The sequence below is a fragment of the Scatophagus argus genome, chromosome 7 (assembly GCF_020382885.2).
Source record: "Scatophagus argus isolate fScaArg1 chromosome 7, fScaArg1.pri, whole genome shotgun sequence".
NCBI lineage: Eukaryota > Metazoa > Chordata > Actinopteri > Scatophagidae > Scatophagus > Scatophagus argus.
Window position 1 is genome coordinate 25,807,108 of NC_058499.1, and position 20,591 is coordinate 25,827,698.

At 41.1% G+C, this 20,591-nt stretch overlaps 1 protein-coding gene across 1 annotated transcript in view; it reads left to right on the forward strand.

Moving 5' to 3' along the window:
- lrp5 (low density lipoprotein receptor-related protein 5) overlaps positions 1–12,531 on the forward strand; it is a 58,744-nt gene extending 46,213 nt beyond the window's left edge. The window contains exons 17-29 of the mRNA XM_046394773.1: positions 155–303; positions 492–669; positions 799–995; positions 3,160–3,365; positions 3,472–3,662; positions 5,279–5,488; positions 5,586–5,711; positions 6,822–7,058; positions 7,368–7,478; positions 7,582–7,821; positions 7,901–8,043; positions 8,131–8,228; positions 10,165–12,531. Coding sequence (XP_046250729.1) covers positions 155–303; positions 492–669; positions 799–995; positions 3,160–3,365; positions 3,472–3,662; positions 5,279–5,488; positions 5,586–5,711; positions 6,822–7,058; positions 7,368–7,478; positions 7,582–7,821; positions 7,901–8,043; positions 8,131–8,228; positions 10,165–10,486 — 2,408 coding nt within the window. The 3' untranslated portion in view covers positions 10,487–12,531. The remainder of the gene's footprint in view (positions 1–154; positions 304–491; positions 670–798; positions 996–3,159; positions 3,366–3,471; positions 3,663–5,278; positions 5,489–5,585; positions 5,712–6,821; positions 7,059–7,367; positions 7,479–7,581; positions 7,822–7,900; positions 8,044–8,130; positions 8,229–10,164) is intronic.
- Positions 12,532–20,591: the final 8,060 nt, after the last annotated feature.

The window sequence follows — 20,591 nt, forward strand, 5'->3', positions numbered from 1 at the left end:
TGAATGTTTTTACAAACAGCTAATTTGCATAGACTTAAATACAAATCTGTTATGGTGTGGGAATCTTTGCTTGATGTTTGGAGACATTGTTGCAGTTAATGACAAGATGAGGAGCCCTTGAGCTTGTGTAGAAATGCTGTCATATCTTCTGCAGGCCTTCAGAGGGAGATCATTGTAGACGACCTCCCTCACCCCTTCGGTCTGACTCAGTACCAGGATTTTATTTACTGGACTGATTTTAACCTGCGCAGTATTGAACGGGCTGACAAACGCAGTGGACTCAACCGCACTGTGGTGCTGCAAGTATGACACTATTTTATGTTTTGTTTGTGAGACTTTAAAAGATATTTCAAACTTCATTTGGTGGGTGGCGGGTATTTTTTGTCATTAAATTATCACTAAAAAATGTTGGTCAATCACAGTATTTTGTATTTATATCTGTACTTTAATCCATATTAAGCTTCACTGCTGTTCCATCACTGTGTCGTCAGGGCCAGCTGGAGCTGATGCTGGACATCTTGGTATTTCACTCCTCCCGTCAGGAGGGTACCAACGAGTGCTCACATAACAATGGCAACTGTGCCCACCTCTGCCTTGCCACACCTGCTGGGGCCCAGTGCCGCTGTGCCTCCCACTACACTTTGAATACTGATGGAAGAAACTGTAGCTGTAAGTACAAACAATAAACACACACACATAGCTTTTCTTTTGCCAGAGAAAACACCATGTCCACTCAGTGTGCTCATGACCTCTGTCTATTCCCTCAACATCTCCTCCTTTCTTACTCTCTGTCTGCAGCTCCCTCTAGTTTCCTTCTCTTCAGTCAGAAGGCCAGTATCAGCAGAATGGTTTTGGGAGAGCAGAGTCCTGACATCATCCTGCCCATCCATGTCCTGAGGAATGTCCGGGCTGTCAGCTACGACCCGATGGACCGGCTTGTCTACTGGCTTGATGGAAGACAAAACATACGCAGGGCCAGAGATGATGGAGCAATGGTAAAAATCACCCTGAAGCATATCTTAAGCATGTTTCACTTTGAAAAAATACAATCAAACAAACAAACATTAGCTGTGCCTTCTCATCATGAATAAAGATGTTCTGCTATTGGTCAATAAAATACACCATAAAAAGGATGCAGCCAACAAAAGAATGTCTCTCAGAGGGCTAAAGGCTAGCAGGTTGATTCTGTTCCTCCCCCTTAAAGAAGTGGTTTATTGAAGAATCCTCCTCACAAAGACCAAAACTGGTCGTTTTCAGCATTTGGATCACCTGTAGACTCTTAAAACAAGGATGAATTATACAGAATCTTTCTTAATGCTATAGTGACATATGTATTTAAAAAGGCATCAGAGTGAGCAGGATCACATGTGGTGTATATGTGAACATGTCATCTAGATTTTGCTGTAACCGCACAGTGAGTTTAACAGTTACCTATTTATGTCCAACTAGTCAGCGTTCAGGGTCTGCTCCGAGGTTTCTGCCCTCTAAAAGGCCCTTTTTCCTCAACACTGTCACTAAGTGCTTGAGCTTGGGGGAATGCTGGTTCTCTGTATAGTAAATATTTAATTAAAGAGTATAGTGTAGTCTTGCTTATGAGATAACTTATGTGAATTGGTGCTATGTAAGTAACTATGTAATAGTTGGGGCTTATGTGGATAGGTACATTTTGAACCAATAAATCAAGTGTTGGGAGTTAGGGAAGTGCTTTATAAATGATGGCATGGTATGGAGTTGTCATAAAGAAAAAAATTGCACTCTCAATTTAATATTTTATGTGTGTGGATAACTTAATTTGTATTATGAACAAAAACATACAGTAGGTGTGTTGGTTGAGCAGGTTTCATCTGCACATAGAGTTGACAGCCTTGGAAAAAGAAAAACTCAAATTATTGATCGGCACAAATTGTGAAAATGTCTCTTCTGGCATTGAATAAACCCCAAAAACTCTGTATGAAAAAGGTCTGACATGCTTTAAAATGGATGAATGGATTAGATATCACTGTACACTTTGTTTTCATATGGTATGCACTGACCTAAATAGTCCCTACCTTTTTCTCTACTTGCCTGCAGCTGTGTGCCTGCCCACCATCAACTCTGCTCATAAGTCACCAGATATCTGCTTGTTTTCTGTTTTACTAGCTACAGTATGCTTCACAATGCCAGTGGTGATATATGAGTAATTCAGTTATATATATGTTCAAACTGGAAACAGTTTCAGAAGAACAACCCCAAAGTTAGGTGAAGTTTTCTAATTCACTTCAATTTATTTATATAGTGCCAAGTCATAACACAAGTTGTCTCATGCCATGTTCCAATTAGAGCAGGTCTAGGCCAAACTCTTTAATTTAATTAAAATTTAGAAACCCAACAAAACCCCCATGAGCAAGCACTTGGGGACAGCGGCAAGTGGCTAGTGCCTAGGAACAGACCCCGCCTCTAAATGGGCGGTCATCTGCCTTGACCGGTTGAGTTGTGAGAGAGAGAGAGTGAGAGAGAGAGAGGAATAGAGTGGGGGAACACAGACAGGAACAGGACTGTTGCTACAGCAGCGAAAATAAATAATCGTATTGTATTGAAGTATTGAAACTATAAAAATCAGTATTAACTATAGTAATGATGATAGTAGTAGTGGTAATAGTAGTAATAATAATAATGTAGAAATATCACAGTTGGTAATAACATAATAAATAATAAACCCATTTTTTCCCTTGGATTTTTCATATCTAAAATGCTATGATACCTGACTGACTGAATCTGTGTTATGGAGACTAGCGTCACTGCTATTCTGCAGTTTCAATGCAGACATTCTCAGTGATGACTTTTTTCTTTTTTTTGGTCAAAATAAATGACCAACTTGTGTTTTTCTAACTTGAGGAAAACCCTCTCACGTCACAATGACAGATAAGTAAATAATTAAATAGACAACACATTGCAAAAGGTATTGACTTAATTTGCTCAGTGAGTAACCATCCTATCAAAGGTACATACCAGTAAAGACTAATGTCAGTCAAAAGGATTTTCCTAACCATATTTAGCTTTATAGAAAGATAAATACTGTGCCAGATGCAAATAGACAAATCTGTATAGTGAGATAGAGAACAGTTTGTAAAGCTTCACGTCTTTGAATAAAACTTATGATGTTACTCTGTTTGCCTCCAGTCTTCCATGATAGTAAGCAGCAGTGTTCAGCCTGTGGACAATCAGCTTCACGACTTGAGCCTGGACCCCTACAGTCGCCACATTTACTGGACCTGTGAGACAACCAACACCATCAACGTTCAAAGGATGGACGGACACACAGTGGGGGTGGTCGTGAAGGATGACAATGACAAGCCGCGGGCCATTGTGGTCAATGCTGAGAAAGGGTGAGCTCATTTTATTTTGATGGCTACACTTTGTTCCATTGGTTCAGTGGGTTGGTGATTACAACTGTATAACTGTGTATAAATGTGTGTCTGTCTCCCTCTGCAGATACATGTATTTTACCACAGTGCAGGAGCGCTCAGCTAAGATTGAAGGAGCCAGTCTGGATGGGACAGAGAGGGAGTCCCTGTTCACCACTGGTCTGATCAGACCAGTAGCTCTGGCTCTGGACAATAAACTGGGGAAACTATTTTGGGTTGATGCTGATCTTAAACGTATTGAAAGCAGTGACCTGACAGGTGAGTTACCTTATACAGAAATAATTCAAATGAAATGTTATATTAATGTTCATTTGTATGAAATGAATCACAAGGTAACACTGCCAGACATACCAGAAATGTGTCCTATACACACCGTATGAAAGAGTTGACTAAGGTGTCCAATTTGACACAAAAATTAAGTATACAGCAATAATAGATTAAGATTAAGACTGAGTGTATAATACCACTGTGGTATTAGAGGACCTGTAATAAGGACTGATGAGGAAACAGGAATAGAGTGAATGATTTGATATGTATGGTGGCACGGTGGTGCAGTGGTTAGCACTGCCGCCTCATAGCAAGAGGGTTCCAGGTTTGAATCCCGGTCTGGGCCCTTCTATGTGGAGTTTGCATGTTCTCCCTGTGCCTGTGTGGGTTTTCTCCGGGTACTCCGGCCAAAAAACATGCACATTAGGTTAATTGGCTACTCTACATTGCCCCCTAGGTGTGAGTGTGAGAGTGTGTGGTTGTTTGTCTTTGTGTGTTGGTCCTGTGATTGACTGGCGACCAGTCCAGGGTGAACCCCGCCTCTCGCCCGTAGTCAGCTGGGATAGGCTCCAGCTCCCCCGCGACCCTGACGGATAAGCGGTATAGAAAATCAATGGATGGATGGTTTGATATGAAATTAGATACTAAAAATATCTTTTCATAGCAAAAAGGTCCATTAAATGGCACACAGTCAAGAAGATGTTACAGTTACAGAGACAAGACAAGAAAATGTCATAGCTTACAGCAGGTGATGTAACACTTTGGGTCAGCTGGAGATCTGGATAAAGACCCTGAGGTAAGTGTTATAGTGAGAGAATTGTCCAAACATCTGCTGATCTGTAGAAGCTGCTGTGCCCAAAATATGCCTGTAAAACTATATCATCTTAAAAACATCATGGTAAATGGGCAGCCGTGATGATATATATAAATAAATATATATATGATTAACAGAATTTTAATTTTGCATTTAGTTTGTTTTAGCTACATATTTTTACTTAGTGCAGTGGTTAGCACTGGGATTTCACCACTCGTGGATTTCATTTATACCTAAGAGAAACTTCCATGTGTGGTGTACGCACCATAACAGGGTGAATTTGTCAGTGACTGGTTTTTCACGAGTCCTCTTGTCTCCATTATCAGTGTTCATCAGAGAGCGTTGACTAGTTTGTTTTTAAAATAAAAAATGCCCTGCTAATGCATATCATATTAAAAATGAAAATGAAAAATAAAAATTTAAGAGATGCTTATGCAATTAATGGGAGAAAAGTGGCTGATTAGCAGCTGATATTTATTTATTTATTTTATTTTTTCATTTACAGTAACAGTATTGCTATCAGCTGTCCATAATTGATCAGGATATTCACACTCGGTTCACTGCACCTAACATTCTACTTTATTTCGCACAACATTACACTGCTTATTTGTTGTATATACACTTTTTTATATTGCTTTGTATGTTGCTATTTTTAACATATTTTGTATAGCTTATTGTGTGCAATGCTGCTGCTGCACTGTCATTTCCCAGCCTGGGATCAATAAAGTATATCTATCTGTCTATCTGTACTATTTTCATATTCTTCATAATCTCTTGATTCCTTCACACCCAGGAGCCAATCGCATTGTCCTCCAGGATTCCAACATTCTGCAGCCAATGGGGCTGACAGTTCTTGGAGATCATCTGTACTGGATCGATCGGCAGCAGCAGATGATAGAGCGAGTGGACAAGCTGACTGGAGATGGGCGTACACGCATACAAGGACGGATATCATACCTCACCTCCATCCATGCTGTGGAAGAGATGGATCCAACGGAGTTTGGTATGAACCTCTGATTAACCCTATACATACTACATAGTCACTACTAAAACGGGACAAACAAAGCCCTATTGCAATGACCTAGTCTTCTTTTCTCCAGCATCCCATCCTTGTTCCCGTGACAATGGGGGCTGTTCTCACATCTGCATTGCTAAGGGTGATGGCACACCTCGCTGCTCCTGTCCCATGCACCTGGTGTTACTGCAGGATCTGCTGCACTGTGGAGGTGAGCAACAAACCACAGCAACAGGATTATGGTGCAGTCAGACTGAAAAGTGATTTCCGTGTGGAACAGGGCAAGATGCATTCATCTCTGGATGTGAACTGACCCTTTTCCTTTATCTTTGCACAAAGTTATTTAATCTGAATAACGTTTACAAGCAAAACAATTTCAATTTCAGTATCCATTTATTTATATAGCACCTCATACAAACAATCTCTAGATGCTTTACAGAGACCCAGAGCCTGAACCCCTGAGCAAGCAGACAGTGGCAAGGAAAAACTCCCTTTTAACAGGAAGAAACCTTGAGCAGGACCCGGCTTGCAAGGGAGAACTATCCTGCTGATAGTCAGCCGGGTGAAGGGAGGGAAAGAAGAGGTAGACAGGACAGAGAGGATGAAAGAGAGAGAGAGAGAGAGAAACATACATGCAATAAACATCATAAACAAAACAACACAAGAGACAAAGACAAGTTTGGGGTTCCTGGAAACATCTCAGATCTGTCATGGTCATCACACATCTCCACCCTGATAAAGAAAGCTCAGAAACAACTATACTTCTTAAAGCTGAATTTCCATGCCAAGTTCTTGATAACATTTACAGAGGAGCATTAGAAAGCATCCTGATTGGAAACATCATAAACTGGCATGCAGTGTGCACAGCTCAGCACAGGAAGGCTGTGCAGCAGCATCTGTGAGGTGACATGTCTGTGCAGAGCTCAAAAGGTACTGAAGGACATCACCTACCTGAGTCACAGCCTGTTCATCTGCTTTTGTCTGTGCCACCACACTACAGAGCAGCTTCTTTCCTCTGGCTTTAAGAAATATTTTATTTTTTTATTTATACATTCACATATATTACTTTGTGAGTGGCAATCTAATCTTGAATCTTGAACCTTCGTGGATTTTGTTAATATCCAAACTGTCTCCTCCCCGAGTCCCTCCTAGAAGTGTCGACGGAAAGATTTCAGTCTGATTGCACCAGGATGCTCACACGCCTCCTGGAATCCAGTGTCCACTCTTTTCACCCACATTGAATGTTACATGTCTAACTGCTCCTTTTCTCCTTCCCCACACTGTGAACGTACGTCGTCTCCGCTCTGTCTTTCTCTCTTAGAGCCTCCTACCTGCTCCACAGAACAGTTCACCTGCTCCACAGGCGAGATTGACTGTATTCCCATGGCCTGGCGTTGCGATGGCTTCCCTGAATGTGATGACAGCAGTGATGAGGAGAACTGCCCCGTGTGCTCAGCCTTTCAGTTCCAGTGTGATAAAGGAGGCTGCATTGATGCTCACAGGCGCTGCAACGGTGAACCCGATTGTGCTGATCACTCTGATGAGCAGGACTGTGAAAGTAGGTTTACAACTTAAACAGTGAACATTAACTCAGTTGATGTGCGACTTCTAGCACACTGTCCACCTCCTTTACGATTAATCCTTGCTTGCAGTCTTTCACTGATATTCTTGTTTTCTCTCTCGAAAGTCAGTGGGACTTTTATTCATGAAAGACACAGCTTACAACCATATTTTTACCATTTTTATTACTTCTTCAGCACAGCGCAAGTGTGACCTCAGAACAGCACACACCTTTTTTGTTGTGTTTGTGATTGGAAACCTGTGATTAAGCTAATCAAAGTGACAGGGATGTTTCTTGCTCCTCCAGCCATCTGCCCTCCTAACCAGTTCCGCTGTGGTGACAACCAGTGTATCACCAAGAAACAACAGTGTGACAGTTACTCTGACTGCCCTGATGGATCAGATGAGCTCGCCTGTGGTAAAAAACAGTGAAAACTTGTGCACATATGTATTGTTTTAGGTTAATTACCTTTTTGATTCTCGTAAACGTACCTAAACAGATTCTTCTGGTTTTCTTTTAGAGTATGTGTCTCCTCCCTCCAGCGGCATCCCTAATACTGGTCCTAACACCATTGGTCCCGTCATTGCTATCATCCTGCTTGTCTTTGTGATTGGGGGAGCATACTTTGTCTGTCAGCGTGTGGTGTGTCGACGCTATAAGGGCCCCAGTGGGACTTTTCCTCATGAGTACATCAGTGGTACGCCCCACGTACCCCTCAATTTCATCGCCCCCAACAGCTCTCAACATGGCACCTTCCAAGGTAAGATCAGCTACACAGTAATAGTTTTGGTATACTTCAAATGTAATTGCATTTGTAAAGTGTGAATTGCTGTGTGTAGGTATTTCCTGTGGGAAGTCGATGATGAGTTCAGTCAGCCTGATGGGCAGCAGCAGCAGCGGGGCCCCTCTATATGACAGGAACCATGTCACAGGCGCCTCATCCAGCAGCTCGTCTTCCACCAAGGGAGCCTTCTATCCTCAGGTCTACACATGCGCTACACGCTGTCTTTATGCGCAGTTTGCTGTTTGCTTTTCATTGTCAAGTAACAAGCAGATGTTTTCTTTCTAGATCCTGAACCCTCCTCCATCCCCAGCTACTGACCGGTCTCTCTACAACACAGAGGTCTTTTATTCCTCCAACAGTCCATCCACCACCAGATCATACAGGTAACATGAGATAGACGCAGCTATTTTCATCCTTCAGCCAATGATCCCCTGGTTGTTCTCCTTGTTTGTTTCCAGTACTTTTTGACCCATGCAGTTTGACCTGTACTTCTACAGTGATCTGTATGTTTATAGTTCAGTTTGACCCATGCTTTCTAAATTATCTGAACTTTATTACAGCTCCCTGTTACAAAACACAAGACACAATCACCATACTATAATTTGTATTCTTTCAAACTGACATCATTTTAACCATTTCATTCTGACTGGTTTGTTTACATGGAACACTTATAAAGATTCAAATTGCGTTCAGCTCGTTGGGATGGAATGTTTACATGTAAACAAAGCTGTAGCTGTAGTTGAAGTATATTTTTGAGAGCAGTAGAAATGAGTGAGGATTAACTGAGCAATAAAACCACGTGGAGTTAATAAATTATTTTATATAAACAAAGGAGTTCCTGGCCAGTTGGGTTTTAGTTATCTGCTTTCTCCATGTTAAAAGCACAGCAGAAGCACTAGGACAAAACTAATAATAAGAAATACCACTTAAATGCAAAGACGGAAATACTTCATTCCTCTACGGCGAGTAATGAGGTATATCTGACTTTGATACACACATAATACTTGTTAGCAGAATACATTCAGTGCTGACTTGACTCTGCACATGGGATTTGTAGACAATAAGAAAAAGATCGAATGTGACCAGACTTTAAGCCATAGAGCCTGCTCAGACGTGTACAGCGATCAGCTTTAACGTTAATAACACCTGCTGAATATTTCATTGGTCCCCTTTGTGCTGACACAACAGCTCTGACCTGTCAGGGGAAGGGACACAGGACCTCTGAGAGTATTTTGTGGTCACTGGCATCGGAATGTAAGATCCATTGGGTCCTGTGCACTGAAGGAGTGTGGGAGGGAGGATTCAGCTTATTCCAGTGCATCTCAGGTTTTTGATTTTGTTGTGTTATGTTAATGTGGTGGCTGATCAGTGTATACCGTCTGTCTGGAAGTGAGGCAGGTCATTGGGTAGTTCAAAGATTTTAAAAAATGTTTTCCATCAGAAACACCAAGGAAGTGACCAGGCAAAGCAGATAGCAAGGCAGTTACATTGGCTTCATTGTTTTCCTTGTCTCAGGTTTCAAGTGTTGTTCTGCAAAATATGCAACCAAGTGTCAGCTCTAAATGTAAAGGTAAACTGTCAAGACTGTCAAGTTTACATGATCAGTAAAATCACAGGAAACCCACAGATTCAACTAATGTAGGCATGTGCTGAATACCAAAAAACAAGCAAGGTCCATCTGTTCCATTGTAATTTGAATAGAATTGCTTCCCTCAGGAAGACAAGAAAAGACCAGACAGCTTTATTTGTATAGCCCATTTTTACAAGCAGTTTGTCTCAAAGGGCTTAACATAACATCAGCAACATCCTCTGCCCTTCGACCCTCACATCGACTAAGGAAAAACTCCCAGAAAAACCTTTAACAGGAAAAAATGGAAGAAACCTCAGGGTGAGCAACAGGGGAGGGATCCCTCACCCAGGACGGGCAGACGTGCAATGGATGTTGTACAGGCAGGAAAGCAGTTAACAACATGAGAAATGAGACAGATGGGGAATGTTCAGTCAGGGGAGAGCTGATGGAGGCAACTCCTGGTGGACAGGAAGGTGTTCCAGACTTCCAGGAGCCACCAAAAATGTCTAATATCTTTGTCACATGTTGGTTATGTGATTTGAATTTTAAGGACTAAGTCATTTGTAGGTTTCTTTGTAGTGTGTAGTTTACAGAGCACTCATTGATGTTGAAGAAACAGTCCTGAATCTCAGTTTAATACCATAGCATCTCAGTCAGTGATGATGTGGCAGAGATCAGATAAAAGTTAAATAGAGTAGAAGTGAACCTGCACCCTTATGTAAGCTTACTCTGTGTCCCCTCCCCATCAGATCCTACCACCCGGTCCGTGGAGCTGCCCCACCCACTACTCCCTGCAGCACTGATGTCTGCGACAGTGACTATACCCCCCACCACCCGCCAGCTGGGCTGGCATCATCAGCGGGCTGGAAGGTCACAGCCCATGGCAACCACGGCAAACACAACAAGTACTACATGGACCTTAACTCAGACTCGGACCCCTACCCTCCACCCCCCACCCCTCGCTCCCAGTACCTGTCAGCGGAGGAGAGCTGCCCCCCATCCCCTTCCACTGAGCGCTCCTACTTCCACCTGTGCCCCCCTCCTCCCTCACCCTGCACCGACTCCTCATGACCCTTCAACAGCCCAGGAGTTCTGTGAGGAAGGACGGATAAAGTACACTCACTGCAGGAACTGGCCTTATCTGGCCCAGTTTACCAGGGAAAGAACTCATGTGCCAACTTAAAGCCCTAGCTGGCTCACATCTGCTGCTTTATATCAGCTGGTTAGGCTCAAGTGCATTGCTCAAGGTCCCTATGTCCCACATTGGTCATATCATCATTCCAGTCATCCTGGAATCTCAGGGTGGCCATCATCTGATCACTTTTATGTCTGGCTTCCATGATTCTAATATAATATTGACTAACTCATGGTGGGTTGAAGGTTTGAAGTCCTCTCTGCCTTGCTGCAGGGCACAAAAAGAGAAAGAGAGAGATGACGAGTGAATACAGCCAGAAGCTTCCTCTTTAATTTTCATTCCATCAAAATAAGGAAACTTCCTTTGCTGGGCCATTTCTCGATCACAAAGTTTCAGTACTTTCATCTGTCCAAACACAAGCCTAAATGCTGGTCTTGCATTCCCCTAAACTCTTTGACATTTGCATTTGACACAGCAGAGGGGGAGAATTACGAGTAGGCACTGGTATATGAAAACCACAATGAATCCAGTTCTACGAATCTTGAGTTAAGATTAAAGCCATGGCATGGACTAAGCACAGCGCCCCACACCATTTGTCGTCTTCTTCCTCACAGCATCCAGAACAGTGGCAGGACTGTATATAGTGTTAAAATAGTATGAACAAAAATAAATTAGAGAGGAAATTATTTTACTATTTTTTCATGTTGGCTGATTCACCACTCCACAGAAAATAAAGGACAGATAGTTGAGTGGACGTATGCATAAATGAATTTTGAATGGATGAATGACTGGACATGAGCATTATGTAAATGTTTTGTTTGATGTAAGAAATTTGATCAGTTTGATTGTGATGACTGAATGAATTTGTAGAAGTATGAATGAATGAGTAGAAGGATGCAATAGGGCCAAGGCAAAGTCTGAAATCTTTTGTACCTTGTTTTGAAATTGTCTCCTTCACATTTTAAATTGGGAATTCTTTGTAGCTGAACATGGGACCTTTTGAAGTAGCAGAGCCTTCCCCGGTCAACAACAAGACAAACCCTCCAACAGTCCCTTCTTTATTCCCTCAAACCGCCAACAAATGTGACAACACACCAAATAAATATCAACATGTAAAGCTTTTGTACAATTGTATAATGAAGTCAGTGACTGATTTGTGAGAAGTGAATGATTTCTTTGTGAATCTGAAACCTCCTCCATCATTTTACTTTACCCCCATTATCCCGTTTACCAAAAGTGTGTTTGCTGCTATTGTGTACTATACAGTTACTATAACTTAAAATGACACATAAAGCCCAAAATTACCACTTTCATACTGACAGTAGATCATGAAGCTATTTTACAGTTAATAACAAATTATTCTAATAGTAATTTCTGTTATTTGTATTTCTGTTTGTGTGTAGATCATTTATGTATGTTTTAATGTCAGTCACCATGTTTTGAAGGAGTCTTTCTGGAAGAAAAGTGAAAGGTTGAAAGAGTTCCCGTTGATTTTATTCAGAACTGTTCCAGAATTCAACTGAAAGTCTCAGTATGCTTCAAATGAAGAATTCTTCTAGACTAGAAAGTCTTCTAGTCTCAATGCAATGACCTCATCTGCTTTCATACCTTCACACATGTTGCCAGTGTCTGTGTAGAGTGAGCTTGAAAATGTGTTTTAGACAGCATTAGCCCATTGAGCACTCGGTTTGAAGCATGCTGAGACCTTGAGTTGTGCTCACCTCCAGTGTAGTGGACCTTGGCTGTGGAGTTTAACGCCTCATCACTTCAAAGGTTTGACTCACATGATATTTTTTTATTCCTTGCCTTTGATGTCACATTTTGTAGGATATCTGAACACCTATAGAATAGATATCTTTGAAATGTTCTGAAGGTAGTTATTGTCCCCAGAAGATGAGTCCCTGACCTTTGCTTTTATTTTTTGGTAGAGGACAAAGCTCTAAAGTTGCAGTGAAAAAGAATAAAATTCTGTCTGAAAGTGTCTCTGTATTACAAAATTTAATTAGAGTTTGGTCTAGACCTGCTCTAAATGGATAGATCTCCCTTGCAAGCCGGGTCCTGCTCAAGGTTTCTTCCTGTTAAAAGGGAGTTTTTCCTTGCCACTGTCTGCTTGCTCAGGGGTTCAGGCTCTGAGTCTCTGTAAAGCGTCTAGAGACAATTTTGGTGGTATAAGGTGCTATATAAATAAATTGAAATTGAAATCAGTTGGCAGTACAAATAAAGTTACACATTTTACAATAATATAAAATACAATTTACTAATTCCAGGTGGTTTTTTGTTAGTTAGTCTTCACAATATGAACTCTGAGACAAACTTTGCATTTGCTGCTGGTACCATTAGGGCTTTAAGAATATCAAAATTCTCAGCATGTTTGTTCTGTCCAAATAATGTTCAACAATTAACACAGTGAATGATTTTGAAAATATAATAAAACAATCAAAGGTCCAAGCAACAAAAAGTGGGAAGATATTTTATGCATTTACAAAATACAAAAGAGATCTTTTAATTTCCCATGAGGGAGTGGAAGGCTTTAGAACAAGTGTTGGAGAGAAAAGAACACACCAAGCTTCCTCTAAGCTGACCTTGCTGTTATCTTTTTATTACAGTAATTTATGTGCTCACAGGAATCTTACGTCATTTAATCGTAAATTGCAGTCAAAGCTTAAAAACAGTTAGGTGGTCAAACAGGGACATAGGACAGGGGCTGTAAATGGGCAAAGGTGAATGTAGCCTTGAATAATTGAGCATACCTCTTCCAGAACAGTGACAGTAGTACTCTGTAGCAGAGGTTCATTTGTGTTGAGAACATTGCAGTTTTCTAATAAGAAAATATACCAGGACTTTTGGAGGTGGGGAACTCTGGGAATCCATCTTGACCAGGTGACAGCACAGCTGATCAGAATCAGAATTTCTTTATATATCCCCAAGGGGAACTTCTTCAAATGATGTCTGGTCACTGGCTGGAGGTGGATTTCAGGTAACAAGTGTCTATGTATGTTGGTGGGAACTCTTTCAACAGCACAGCTCATTATAATTAAGGGATGCAGGTCCCAACTCAGTTCACTCCAAAATCACATCACTGCACAGAGTGAAATGTGCATCTGCTTAACCTAGCCTCTTGTCCATGAATAGACCTATGCTTCTTTTTGTGTGGTGATACAGTTGGTGGGTGTAGGGTGTAGTTTGATAGAAAGAAAATAGTGGGGGGTTATGTTTTGTTTTGTCTTTGAGCATCCATGCAGAGTGCCATCTAATTCCATTATAATGGAGAGAAGGCAGGCATCTCTACAGCCAATATCTTCAAAACTCAGCAGCTCACACCAAAACAATCTAGATAAATAAATAGCATTACAGGTAAAATATGTATGTTTGATTTTGGTGTGAACTGTCCCTTTAAAATCCTGTATTTGTTGCTTTGTTTTGTTTACACTCATGACATTTTTTTTTATATCAAAAGCATTTTATATAATAAAGGTTCTATTTTAATGAATGTTGTGTCTGTGTTAGCTGTTAGCAATGAACACAGAAATCATTTCCTGTGGTATATTGGCAATGAAGTGGTATATTAATTAACTGAGCTTCAGTAGTAATAATTATACTTACCGTACGTACCAGTTTTAGTAGCAGTTGTAGTATTTTGACTACCAAACTGCAGTAAGCAACAGCATTAGTAAGCAAAAGGCCTCATCACAGAAGCCATCTCGACTTGTAATTGCAGCAAAAATACAGACTTGTACTAAAAACTCCATTCCTATTAGGTGTAGCTGTACATATGTCAGTGTCAGGATCATGCCTCTCCCGGCATGTGCCCTCTTTCCTCCCCCTTGCCTGTGTCTGTACTTGTGTATGTGTTTTTTCCTGCTCCAATCCGGAGTGAAGCAGGCAGTCTTACCTGCAGTACACGTCCTGAGTTTTCTGCAATCAACTCCACCCTGAGCTCAGCCCTTTGAAGACTGGTTTTCACTTGCCGTTTGGCGTCCAGGTTCACCAGCTCGTATCTGTCAGCCCATTCAGCTCAGTCTCTGCCCTTGTTTGCCCAGCCCTCGCTGACCCAGAGATTTTAAGCAACTATAGACCAATATCCATCCATCCATTTTCTATACCGCTTATCTGTCATAGACCAATATCTAACCCTCCATTTCTCTCCAAGATCCTTGAGAGAACAGTCTCCAATCAGCTATGTAACTTTCTACACAGTAATACCTTATTTGAGGATTTTCAATCTGGCTTTACCAGCTTATCATAGCACAGAGACGGCATTAGACAAAGTCACAAATAACCTTTTACTTGCATCAGGCAAGGGACTTATCTCTGTCTTTGTACTGTTAGACCTTAGTGCTGCATTTGACACCATTGACCATTCCATCTTATTACACAGATTGGAATACACTGTCGCCAAGTGCTTGCTCAAGGGGGAATGTTGGGTTCTATATTCTATATTACAATTTAATCAAAGAGTTTGGTCTAGACCTGCTCTAATTGGAAAGTGTCATGAGTCATTGAATTGAATTGAATTGAATTGAATACCAAGTTGGCATTAAAGGAACTGCATTAAGCTGGTTTCAGTCTTATTTTTCAGATCGATCTCGATTTGTTCATGTTAATGATACATCGTCCACAGTCACAAAAGTTAGTCACAGAGTTTCCCAGGGTTCTGTGCTCGGGCCAATACTATTCACCTTTTATATGCTCCCCATTGGTGATATTATTAGGAAACACTCCATACATTTTTATTTATGCAGATGATACACAATTGTACATGACAATGAAACCAGATGAATCAAATCAGCTAGCCCAGTCTTTTTTTGAGCCGCTACACATCTCTAACTTTAAAAATAACGTGCGGCGTGCTGTTGGGCAAAACTGTTTGAATATCAAACACGCTGTCTGTGTAGAGCACCGATCGAGAGAAGCCGAACCCCCTGGATTATTATAACTCCCTTTTATCAGGCTGCCCCAATAAGTCTGTGAAAACTCTCCAGCTGATCCAGAAGAACCAAAATTAGAGATCATATTTCTCCTGCACTGGCTTCTCTACATTGGCTACCTATAAAATTCAGGATAGAGTTTAAATTCTTCTCCTCACATATAAAGCCCTGAATGGCCAGGCTCTGAATGGCCAGGCATCTTAAAGAGTTGATATATTATCCCACCAGAACTTAACTTTCCCAAGATCCCAAGGTTACTGGTGGTTCCTAGAGTCTTCAGAAGTAGATTGGGAACCAGAGCCTTTAGTTATCAAGCTCCTACTGTGGAACCATCTTCGGGTTTCGGTCCAGGAGGCAGACACCCTCTCTACGTTTAAGAGTAAACGTAAAACTTAACATTTTTGATAAAGTTTATAGTTAGGGCTGGCCTAGGCTGGCCCCTAGTTATGCTGCTATAGGCTTGCTATAGACCTGCTATAGGCTGCTGCTATAGGCTCCTTGTGCACACATTTATGTCCCATTAATGCATATTACTAACTCAACTTCTTCCCTGGAGTCCTTGTCCTTTTTCATCTTGCAGGTTTCCATGGATCGTGGTTGGACCTCCTGCTGCAGTCATGCTCGAAGCCTACTGCGCCCCATCCCCATAGTATTCTTGTTCCTTTGCCACAGTAAGTGTGAGATTTTGACTTTTGTATCATTAAAAAGACTATTGTTTTGGACGAGAGTCTTTTTTTGGAGCACCAGGCTGGCTATCAGGCCCACTCCCAGTCTAGGACACATCTGGAAGGTGCACATGAGCCGCATGAGGTCCATGTCTGAAAACATTAAGTCCTGGATGTCCTCCAACTTCTTATTAGTTAACTCAGAAAAAACAGAACTTATTGTATTTGGACCTAAACATCTCAGGGACTCTTTCTAGCCTGGTTGCCACCCTGGATGGCATCACCTTTAACTCTATTACAGTGGTGAGGAACCTTGGAGTCATTTTTGACCAGGACCTGTCCATCAATTCCCATATAAAACATATCACTAGGACTGCCTTCTTTCACCTTCATAGTATAGTTAAAATAAGGAACATCCTTTCTCAGAGTGATGCTGAGAAGTTGGTCCATGCATTCATCACTTCTAGGCTGGACTACTGTAATGCTCTTTTGTCAGGATGTTTTAAAAACTCTCTGAAGAGTCTCCAGCTGGTCCAGAATGCTGCAGCGATGGTATTGACATGAGTTAATAAGAGAGAGCATATCTCACCTCTTTAGCCTCACTTCATTGGCTTCCTGTAGGATATAGGATAGATTTCAAAATATTTAGAATAATTGATGATCTCCAGGACCTCACTGTTCCTTATTACCCCTGTATAACACTTTGCTCTCAGAATGCAGGTTTGCTAGTAGTTCCCAGTATCTCTAAAAACAGACTGGGAGGTAGAGCCTTCAGCTGCCGTGCTCCACTACTGTGGAACCAACTCTCTCCATGGGTCAGAGAGACAGACACTCTCTCCACATTTAAGTCTAAGCTAAAAGCATTCCTCTATGATAGAGCTTATAGTTAGGACTGGCTCAGGTAACTGAACCATTTCATAGCTATGCTGCCACAGGCTTAGACTGCTGGGGGACTCATCAGGACACAGGGAGCCATCTCTTCTCCTCTCCTTCTACACATTTGCTGTTCTGTCTTTATCTGTTATACTGTGCAGTCTGGCCTTGGTGTCTCACACTCTCTCTGTGCCTTCACAGATTTCTCCAGAGCTCCATTGACTGACACCAACCTCCACCTGCATCACCTCCTTCCCTGTGCTTCTGCCCTGCCTGCCATCCCTGCTCATCAACCAACCTGCTGCTCCTGCTTTCCCTGTTAACAGCCCAGCCTTCCCACCAGGAGCTGCCTGCATCAGCTCTCCCCTGACTGAACATTCCCCATCTATCTCATATCTCATGTTGTTAACTGCTTTCCTGCCTGTACAACATCCATTGCACGTCTGCCCGTCCTGGCTGAGAGCAACAAAAACAGTCAGATTCCATGTATGATTTATCCATCCATCCATTTTCTATACTGCTTATCCGTCAGGGTCGCGGGGGGAGCTGGAGCCTATCCCAGCTGACTACGGGCGAGAGGCGGGGTTCACCCTGGACTGGTCGCCAGTCAATCGCAGGGCCAACACACAAAGACAAACAACCACACACTCTCACACTCACACCTAGGGGCAATGTAGAATAGCCAATTAATCTAATGTGCATGTTTTTGGTATTGTGGGAGGAAGCCGGAGTACCCAGAGAAAACCCACACAGGCACAGGGAGAACATGCAAACTCCACATAGAAGGGCCCAGACCGGGATTCAAACCTGGAACCCTCTTGCTATGAGGCGACAGTGCTAACCACTGCACCACCGTGCCGCCATGTATGATTTATCTCCAATTAATCTGAATGTCATTATTGAAACAAATACAGGAGTCCTCAACATATTTTTTTCCAGAATATGAACCCAGGACTTGTCACACCCTAAGAAAAAAAAAAATCACACCCAGAGACCAATCGGCTAGTACATCATGAAATACAGATGTACTGAATCACCACCTGATATTGCTCATGTTGTAAGAATGACATCTACTGGTGGCACAAAGTAATTGCACTGTATTGGATTTTAACTTATAATAGATATATCGTACCTGGGTCCAGTTTGTAATTGGAACCCATGATAGAAGAATGTCATATTATTAGAGTATCATATCTCTATTAATACACCCCTACTATATATTAAACTAATGAGTATTTCCTGGTCTTGAATAATAATAAATAATAAGAAGAATAAAGATTCTGGTATAATTTTTATTATCATGCTAAGAAGAATGATTTTATTTTTCAACTTTGCCTTAACTTAATATTTAAAAACTCATTTTTGTAGAAATCCTAAATTCTAAATTCAGTATTATGGCCTGGCTAGCTTGGTTTAAGTATTACTGCTTTTCACTGCCTGCTGGTTACAATCAGTATACCATACGCATACCTACTGTAATGGTATATTAATATATTTAGTAACCAAATTTCGTTTATTTCTCTCTCACACACTCCCTCTCTCTAAACAGACACATGTACAACTGCTTGGAAGTGAAATGGTAGGGTTACTTTCTAATGACATTAATGTGAGGTAGCCCTGCAGCTGGATCATGTTTATACATACCCAATCACACAGGCATATTTGGAGTCATTGGAAGCAATTGAAGAAGCAGTCTATGCACCTTACAGATGTAGTGGAAGTGGAAGAAGGAGCAGGAGCTTATGTAAAGGATGGCCAGCTGACATGTACTTTTTGCATCTGGAAAGGAAACTCTTCATACCAACAGGTGGTGGTAGTCTGTATGTAGCAGTTATTAAGGGAAATCACTGGGAGTAGGACTGAGAATATATAAACTGTTATGATAAAGCAGCATTTGTTTTTCACACTGCTCTCACTGACCTCTAAGATGGTTTCAGTTGGTCTGCAGTTGCAGTTAGTCAGCACTTCTAGGTGTGCCTGTCTGACTTTTGCTTGCCTTCCTCATTTCTTCTGGGGCAGTGACTAGCTTAGCTAAACAGTCATTTACAGAGATTTCTCTGCACAGTTTAGACCCTTCAAAGCACTATCCCAAGAATTTGTATCTAATTCTGTGAATGAAAGACACACACATTTCAAAATCAAAAATTTATCCTTTGAAATAATTACTTCAGCTTCATTTTAATGTTGGTAATAATAAATCCTCATTTAGTGATAATGAAGTGAAAGTCAAAGTACAGACCATATACAATACTCACAAAAAGGTAGGGATATTTGGCTTTCGGAACTTTCAGAAAGCACCTAAAATGCACTATAACCTTTACAGGTGAACTTAAGTCAAGTCAAGTTGACTTTATTGTCAAATATGCTGTACATGAATTACATACAGCACAGATAAAATTTCAGTCCTCTCGAACCCATGGTGCAAACAGGCAATATATAAATAAACACACTTTAAAAATATAAATATATAAATAGACAGATCAGACATGCACACATATTTGTACATATATGCTATGCATATATATATATATAAATATATGTGTGCATATATGAATATATATGTACATATAGTTGAAAGACATATATGTGGGGGGCCAATTTCGAATAAGATAAGATAAAATAATCCTTTATTAGTCCCATAACTGGGAAATTACAATATTACAGCAGCAAAGAGCATATAGAGTGTGCAAAGCATGCACTTTCATGATATAATATCGCTGTAGCATGAACTTTTAATATTTTCCTCAAATTTCACCTGAAAGTCGAATATTCCTAACTTTTTGTGAGTAGTGTGTGTACTGGGTGGTATGGTGGTGCAGCTGCCTCACAGTGCAGTTGTCACACAGCAAGAGGGTTCCAGGTTTAAATCCTGATCTGGGCCCTTTTGTGCAGAGTTTGCATGTTCTCTGCCTGCACGGCTTTGCTCTGGCTTCCTCCTGCAGTCCCAAAAACAAAAGATAATAGAATAGAGAAGGGCCTTCTGCAAACTGCTGCCACAAAGTTGGAAGCATAGCATTGTCCAAAACATGTCCGTCTGCTGAAGCAGTATGCTGTATCTTATAGTTTGTAAATTCTTTGAAATACATACCAATTACAATAGGACATATTGGGAAGTCTTTTATTAGTGCATTAGTACTATAATTCAACTTCACTGTATCTCCTGAGTAACATATTAACTTCCACTGTTAACCTTCTACACACGCCTTTTTTTTTTTTTTTTTTTACAGCAACCGGGTTTCCATTTTTATGTGATATAACCTCTACTTTACTTTGTCATAAGCTTCATTAGCAGCTGTTTGGGTGTACAGCATGCTTCTGTGATTGGCTTTGTGGTCTGTTGAAAAAAGCTATGAATATGCATTTATCTGATTACTTACACCTAGTTGCACTTCAACTGGATTGGCCAGCATGAAACGTATAAAGCAACAATATCACACAAATATCAGACCGGATATTGTTTTTCAGGAGTTGGTAGAGACCAAAACAAAAAGGGATAAAAGAGATTTGGATACCAGTCCAAATAAATGATATTGTTGCTTTGTAATTGCTTTATGTGTAAATAGTAGTCTTGTATC